Here is an 8,322-nt window from a genome sequence, read left to right as displayed (position 1 = left end):
AAAGAGAGGCGCTGCCCCTCCGCACATGGTTATAATGCAGCCCCTGACGGCAGAAACATCTGCAGCAGCCAATTACCAGAAGATATCTGAAGGCCAAGGTGCTCTAACTTCTGTACTGATGACAGGAAGCACATCTGGGCCCCGAATCCAAATGCAGCCCACGCGGTCTCCTCGGGACAGGCTCAGTGAGCAAAGCCTGGCAGATCCCACTACACATCACATCTGGCTTTTGCCCCAGCATGAACTACCATTCCCTCTCGGCCCTGGGCTCTGCATTTTTAAACAAGCCATTCTCGGCCACCACAAACACTTTGGTGGGAATCACAGGGAGGCCCTCATCCCTTTTCTCAAAATAACATCAGGCGGAGGCAAAGGCCAAAGAGGTGGAGTCTGAAGGCCATCTTGCAAAAGTTTCAAATATCCTGGCATTGACCCTGTTAAAAGAATCATGAAGGGGAAACAGCCAAGCCTCTAGTTTTCTCATTAATGTCCTCCCCCACCCATTTCTGCGTTTATAAAAAAGACACAAAGAGATCTCACATACAAGTCAGTCACCAGTGCTAGCTATGGGGAACAAAATTCCATTTCACAAATTTAATATCAAAAAATCGAAATCGAAAACTTTCAAAGACATGTGCTTGCTCTGTGACAGTTTAATCCCAGAAGGGGTCTCAGACGGAAGACTGAACGAGGAACTGGTGAGCTGTCCCACCTTCTCCAAAGCCTTTCTGAAATATGCAACTACCTCAGATTTTCCATATGCCTCTGAAGAGGGAGGAAGCAGATTTCTTGGCTGTATAAATAAAGCGATCCTCCTCCCACTGCAAAGGAGCCTTTCTAAAACACACACACGTACTTCTTGAAATATAAACAAAAAAGTAAAGGAAGAGCAAGAATATGACAGCAAAGGAAAGAATGCTAGCTTATTTTGTTTAGTTTTTAAAAACATTCCCACAAAAATCGGCAGCAAACTAAACAGACATATTATTCTCAAAACACCTTACCCTTCGCCGCTTTACAGTACTGATAGCAATAGAAAATGATATTACACATATGGAAAAGCCTGGGGGAGGGGCTATAAAATGCTAAAGTAACACTGTGTCATAACTATTATTGAAAGTTTAAAAGGATCAGCTGCCCACTTCTACCTATTCAGATAGAAAACCACGCCTCTCCCCAGATCTCTTCATTCTGGGCTTGCCTCTTCCCAAATACTTCCATCCCAGTTCCCTGTTCCCAGCTGTTCCTCTGATGACAACACTCCCCCTTTCCAGCCTCCCCTTCCTGGCCGGGCCAAGTCCTCACCGTGTGATACATGAGAGCCTCGCTTTCTCCGGGCTCTGACAGCTCGCTCAGCTTGCGGTCCCACTGCAGGACGCTCTGCTCCCCGCTCTCCAGCACCTCCATGGTGGTCCGAGGCGCGCTGGGCCGAGGATGTTGAGGGCAGGAGGCGAGCGGGCAGAGCCGCCTCCGAGCGCGAGATCCGGCTCCGCGAGTATGTGTCCGTGTGTGTGTGTGTGTGTGTGTGTGTGTGTGTGCGTGTGCGCGCGCGTAGTTTATGCACTTAGGAAAATGTTCGCTCCCTGGCCTGAGAGAGAACTGCCAAAAGCTCCCGTCCGGTATCCTCGGAGATCTGAAAATCCCCGGAGAGACAGGCCGTCCAGGGATCGGGCAGAGAAGGCTTAAAGGGGTTAAAGCACGGTGTGCATCCAAAATGAAGGTAGATCAGCTCTCATCCCAAGAAAATTCTTTCTCAGTAAGACCACTTTCCACAACTGCTCCAGACACAAACTTTGAGATTCCCCAGAGCTCCCCAGCTCGACTCCAGGACCCAGCTGCGACTCCACCTCCCTCCAGGGCAGCAACCAATCGAATGCTCACCTCTCCCACCCTACCAAATCAGAAGTCTTTCTCTCCGCCATGTCCCGCCCCCAAAAGCAGGGACTGCGGGAAGTCTCGGCCCAGACTTTGGAATGTGGGCGGGAGGTGCCTTTGACGTCACCGGGGCACTCCTCCCGTTGCAGCAAAGGCAGCAGCCGCTGCCTGAGGCACCGGACCAATGGAGGGCTTGGGTCCGAGAGTGATGGACTGGGGTCGTGGCCAATGAAAAAGGGCGCCTCGGAGGGCCATCCAATCCAATAGCGACAAGAATACATTTTTATGGAAGAGGGAGGTGCGCTCAATCTTCTTGCGGAGGCTCCCCAGAAAATAGCACGCGCATCTAGAGGAAAAGACTGTTGCAGTGAGGGCAGACTTATATACCGTACTAAATATTATCAAGTAGATTAGTTCATTTGAGTCTTTGGGGATTTTTAAAAAATGAATGACATATTATACACAAATATAAATATTCCCCATTGTGCATGAATTCCTAATATCAGAGTTCTAGCAAATTCATTGCTTGTTCTTCACATTTTTTGTCTTTTTTGTTATGCCCTTCTGCTGACATGTTTTTTTATGTGCTTCAGTTATATTTTTCCTTTCATTCACTCAACAGACACTATGATTCTTAAGAGCCAGTGGCTTGCGTTTTCGAGTCCCAGAGCAGTCAGCTCACAGAACTTTTCTCTCATTGCAGGAATCAGGCAATAAACAGATAAATAAAGACATAAGTCCAGAAACTAGTAACTACTATAATAAAAGCAAGGTAAGAGCATGGGTCAGGTCGATGCGATGACGTTACAGCAGTCAGGGAAGTTCTGGGAAGGTAACTGTTGAGCGCAGACCTGAATGAAATGAGGTTTGAGGAGGAGTTTGTGTTTTCCTGACTGACAGGGAGGACAGTTGCTGCAGCATGATGTGCCAGGCAATCAGCCATGGGAGAGAAGGCCCTAGAGATGGGCAGCAGCAAGACCACAAAACCTGATTAGATTAGTAATGGGCCTATTCTAAAGTATTTCCCCCAATGTTGTGATTTTTCCACCTCCTTTTAGACTCCTTTTAAGAAAACAAAGTCCTTGAATAGATAGTTTGCTCATTTTAAATATAAGGGAGGGTTTGACAACTGACTGGAATTTCCTTACAATGGCACGTTCAGGTATTAAGTATTTATTTGTCCCCGTGGCAAGTATTTTTTTGGTGGATGGGGTCAGTCAAATGTCTTAGCACTCTGTGGTTTTTAAGCAGCAGTTTATCATGGAAACTTCCATTCGTCCGGTGCTCTCTCTCGGGTCTCCTGAGAACATTTTAATGCTCAAGCGGAAATCCTAGTGTATGGTCATGCACCTTCCTTATGTAATCATTTTCTCATTTTCCTCTTGGTCCTTGGTTTTTATTTTCCAGCCTGCTACCCGCTTCGCCACATCCTTTTCATAGATTACCCTTTCCGATTTTTAAAGAACTTTTTTTTATTTTTTTGTAGGATAACACTCAACACAAGCGAAGAAACATGTACACCCTCCTTCATATTGCAATATAAATGTTTATCTGCCAAACATTTCTGCTTCCGACAAAATCAGGCCCCGGTTATGACCCATGTGGAAGGCAGCTTCTAAGATGCTCCAGAGATCCTGCTTCTCGGTGTTCATGCCCTGTGTAACACTCCCCTTGAGTACGGGCTGGACCTGGGGACTTTCTTCTAACAAACAGAATATGACAAAAGTGATGGGCTGGCAAAAGATTCGGGGCCCTGCCTTGCTCGTTGTTCTTCCTCTCTTGCTTGTGTGCCCTGAGGGAAGCCATGCTGTGAGCCACCTTATGGAGAGGCCCGCATAGCAAGGAACTAGGAAGGTGTCCAGCCAACAGCCAGCAAGGAACTGAGGCTCTCAGTCCAGCAACCCATGATCACTACCTGAATCCTGCTATTAACCATATGAGTGACTATAGAAGCAAGTCTTCCCACAATCAAGCCTTCAGATCACTGCAGCCTGAACCAGAGAACTCAGCTAAGCCTCGCCTAGATCCTTGACTCACAGAAACTAAAAGCAATAAATGTATATTGTTTTAAGCCACTAACTTTTTCCTTCATAAAATAAGTAATATAATAACTGATGTCCTAAATGTTTAATTAAATTTATCTGTACTCTAATAGTAATATCACAATCAATACTGGTGAGTTTTTTCGGCCTCCTTGGTTTTCATGTATTCTTCTCCCATGCGATATATGTAAGGCTTCTCACTAGCCCATGTCCTGTTCTACATCTTAAGTCTAGAGTTTGTCCCCTTCCCTCTCATTTTTAGGAGTTAGCAATTTCGTTGACTCTTTTTCCAGCACTTGCTCTTTTTTTTTTTTTTATTAGTTTCAGGTATACAACATGATTCAATATTTATATATATTTTGAAATGATCACAATGTCTAGTTATAGTCACCATGCTGTACTTTACACCCCCAGTACTAATTATTTTATAACTGTAAGTTTCTACCTTTGGATCCCCTTCACCCATTTGGCCCACCCCTCATTTCCTGCCTCTGGCAGCCATCAATCTGTTCTTTGTATCCATGAGTCCAGTATTTTTTTTTAATACCCCACATATGAGTTAGATCATATAGGATTTGTCATTCCTCTGTCAGATTTCACTTAGCATAATTCCCTTAAGGACCATCCATTTTGTTGCAAATGAAAAGATTGCCTTTTTTATGATCGAATAATATTCCATTGTGCATATATACCACATTTTCTGTATCCACTCATCCACTAATGGACACTTAGGTTGCTTCCATGTCTTGGCTATTATAAATAGTGCTTCGGTGAACAAGGGGGTGCAGCTATCTTTTCAAGTTAGTGTTTTCATTTCCTTTGGATACTCAAAAGCAGAATTGCTGGATCATATGGTAGTTTTAATTTTTAAGAATCCTCCATACTGTTTTTCATAGCAGCTGCACCAATTAACATTCCACCAACAGTGCACAAGGGTTCCCCCTCTCTTCCACATCCTCGCCAACACTCGTCATTCCTTGTCTTTTGATAACAGTCATTCTAACAGATGTGAGGTGGTACCTCATTGCATTTCTCTGATGATTGGTGATACTGAGCACCTTTTATGTACCTGTGGACCATCTGTATGTCTTCTGTGGAAAAATGTCTGTTCAGATCCTCGGCCCATTTTTTAATCAGATTTTTTGTTCTTTTGCTGTTGAGTTGTATGAGTTCATTATATATTTTAGATACTAACCCCTTTTCAGATATATGATTTGCAAATAATTTTTTCTATTGCAATTTTTTTGTTGGTTTCCTTTGCTGTGCAAAAGCTTTTCAGTTTGATGTAGCCTGCTTATTTTTGCTTTTCTTGCCTTTACTTTTGGTATCAAATCCAAAAAAATCATCACGAAGAACAATGTCAAGGCGCTTACTACATATGTTTTCTTCTAAGAGTTTTATGGTTTTGGATCTTACAGTCAAGTCTTTAATACATTTCGTATGAATTTTTGTGTATGGTATAAGATAGTAGTCCGGTTTCATTATTTTGCATGTGGCTATCCAGTTTTCCCATCATCATTTATTGAAGAGACTATCGTTTCCCCATTCTTGGCTCCTTGTGCTAAATTAACTGACCAAAAATATGTAGGTCTATTTCTGGACTCTCTGTTACATTGATCTGTGTGTCTCTTTTTATGCCAATACCATACTGTTTTGATTACTACAGCATGGTAATACTGCTTAAAAACAAGAAGCATGATGCCTCTGGCTTTGTTGTTCTTTCTCAAAATTGCTTTAGCTATTTGGGTTCTTTTGTGTTTCCATACAAATTTTAGGATTGTTTGTTCTATTTTTGTGAAAAATGCCATTGGAATTTTAGTAGGGATTGCATTGAATCTGTAGATTGTATTAAGTAGTATGGGCATTTTTACAATATTGTCTTCCAATGTATGAGGATGGACTATCTTTACATTTATTTGTGTCTTCTATTTCTTTCATCAGTATCTTATAGTTTTCAGAGCACGGGCTTTCACTTCCTTAGTTAAATTTATTCCTAGGTATTTTATTTTCTTTGATGCAACTGTAAATGAAACTTTTCTTAATTTCTCCTTCTGATAGTTTGTTATTAGCATATAGAAACAAAAGATTTTTATATATCGGTTTTGTATTCTGCAACTTTACTGAATTCATTTTTTCTAACAGTTTGTTAGAGGAGTCTTTAGGGTTTTCTACATAAAATGTCAGGTCATCTGCAAATAGCAACAGTTTTACTTCTTCCTTGCTTATTCAGATGCCTTTTCTTTCTTTTCCATGTACCTGTTGCTGTGGCTAGGACTTCCAATACCATGGTGAATAAAAATGGTGAGAGTGGGAATCCTTGTCTTGTTCCTAATCTTAGAGGAAAAGTTTCACCTTTTCACCATTGAGTATGATGTTAGCCATCGGCTTGTCATATATGGGCTTTATTATGTCGAGGTATGTTCCCTCTATACTCTTTGTTGAGAGTATTTATCATAAATGGATGTTTAATTTTGTCAAATGCTTTTTCTGCATCTAAGATGATCATATGATTTGTATCTTTCATTTCGTTAATGTGATGTATCACATTGATTGATTTGTGGCTGCTGAACTACCCTTGAGTCCCTGGAATAAATTCGACTGAATCATGGTGTATGATCTTTTTAATGTATTGTTTAATTCAGTTTGCTAAAATTTTGTTGAGGATTTTTGAGTCTATATTCATCAGGAATATTGGTCTGTCATTTTCTTTTCTTTTCTTGTTGTATCCTTGTTTGGTTTTGGTATCAGGGTAATGTTGGCCTGGTAAAATGAGTTTGGAAGAGTTCACTCCTCTTCTATTTTTTCAAAGAGTTTGAGAAGGATTGGTACCAATTCTTCTTTAAACGTCTGATAGAATTCACCAGTGAAGCCATCTGGTCCTAGAATTTTGTTTGTTGGGAGGTTTTTGATTACTGATTCAAACTCCTTTCTAGTAATGTCTTCAGATTGTTTCTTTGCTCATGATTCAGTCTGGGTAGGTTTTATGTTCCTAGAAATTTATTCATTTCTTCTAGGTTTATCCCATTTGGGGGGCATACAATTGTTCATAGTAGTATCTTATGATCCTTTGTATTAACTATGGTATCGGCTGCAACTTCTCCTTTTTCAATCTGATTTTATTTATTTGAGTCCTTTTTGTCTTAGTGAATCTAGTTAAAGGTTTGTCAATTTTATCTTTTCAAAAAACCAACTCTTAGTTTCATTGATTTTTTTCTATTGTCTTTTAATCTCTATTTTAATTATTTCTGCTCTGACCTCTATTGTCTCCTTCTTTCTACTAACTTTGGCTTTTGTTCTTGTTTTTCTAGTTCTTTAAGGGGTAAAGTTAGGTTGTTTAGTCAAGATCTTTTTTGTTTCTTAATGAAGGCATTTATTACCATGAATTTCCCTCTTATAACTAATTTCATTGCATTCCGTAAGCTTTGGTATGTTGTATTTCTACTTTCATTTGTCTCCAGGTAAATGACTTCTCTTCTGATTTCTTCTTTGACCCCCCAGTTGTTCAGCAGCATGTTTAATCTCCACATATCTTTGAACTTTCCAGTTTTCTTTTTATAATTAACTTCTTGTTTTATAGCACTGTGGTTGGAAAAGATGTTGATTTCACTCATCTCAAATTTATTAAGATTTGTTTTATGAACTAAAATACGATCTATCCTGGAGAATGTTTTGTGTATGCTTGAGAAGAATGTGTATTCTGTTGCTTTTGGATGGAATGTTCTGTGTATATTTGTAAAGTCCATCGAATCTAATGTGTCATTTAAGGCCAATGTTTCCTTACTGACTTTTGCGTTAATGATATATTCATTGAAAGAAGTGGGATATTAAAGCCCCCTATCATTATTGTATTGCTGTCTATTTCTCCCTTTAGGGCTGTTAATATTTGCTTTATATGGTTTAAGTGCTATGTTGGGTGCATAAATATTCACAGATGTTATATCTTCTTGTGGGCTTGACCTATCATTATACGATGATTTTCTTTGTCTCTTATTAGTCTTTCTCTCATAGTCTAGTTTGTCTAATATGAGTATAGCTACCACAGCTTTCTTTTGATTTCCATTGCCATGGAATAATTCCTTGACCTTCAGTATGTATGTGTCCATACTCTGAAGTGAGTCTCTTTTAAGCAGCACATAAATTAGTCTTGTATTTTTAATTCATTTGGCCACTCTATGTCTTTTGTTTGGAGAACTTAGTTAATTTATACATAAAGTGTCCCTTAAACTACATATACTCTATTTTTTTCTTTCTGCTGCCATGATTGGAAGAGTTCTACTGCCCTATCTTTGAGGTCACTGATCATTCTTCTGCTTCATCTGTTAAATCCTTGTCTTGTGATTTTAAGTTCAGTTATTGTATTTTTCAGCTCTGTGACTTCTATTTGCTACTTTCTTATATTTTCTCT

General features: G+C 40.0%; 1 protein-coding gene and 1 long non-coding RNA gene across 2 annotated transcripts in view; one reads left to right on the top strand and one right to left on the bottom strand.

Moving 5' to 3' along the window:
- The window catches only part of CREB3L2 (cAMP responsive element binding protein 3 like 2), a 112,629-nt gene extending 110,790 nt beyond the window's left edge, over positions 1-1,839 (bottom strand). Inside the window, exon 1 of the mRNA XM_011359503.2 lies at positions 1,306-1,839. Within this exon, the coding sequence (XP_011357805.1) occupies positions 1,306-1,407 (102 nt within the window). The 5' untranslated portion in view covers positions 1,408-1,839. The remainder of the gene's footprint in view (positions 1-1,305) is intronic.
- Positions 1,840-2,197: 358 nt separating this feature from the next.
- LOC111739194 lies at positions 2,198-3,781 on the top strand. The gene is made up of 3 exons (XR_002780162.1): positions 2,198-2,280; positions 2,579-2,647; positions 3,362-3,781. It is a non-coding gene; the product is annotated as an uncharacterized LOC111739194 (long non-coding RNA).
- The last annotated feature ends 4,541 nt before the right edge of the window (positions 3,782-8,322 follow it).

This window comes from Pteropus vampyrus, unplaced genomic scaffold, assembly GCF_000151845.1.
Source record: "Pteropus vampyrus isolate Shadow unplaced genomic scaffold, Pvam_2.0 Scaffold48, whole genome shotgun sequence".
NCBI classification, from domain to species: Eukaryota; Metazoa; Chordata; class Mammalia; order Chiroptera; family Pteropodidae; genus Pteropus; species Pteropus vampyrus.
The sequence above is the reverse complement of the archived record's forward strand: the minus strand, read 5'-3'. Positions and strand labels throughout refer to the sequence as shown.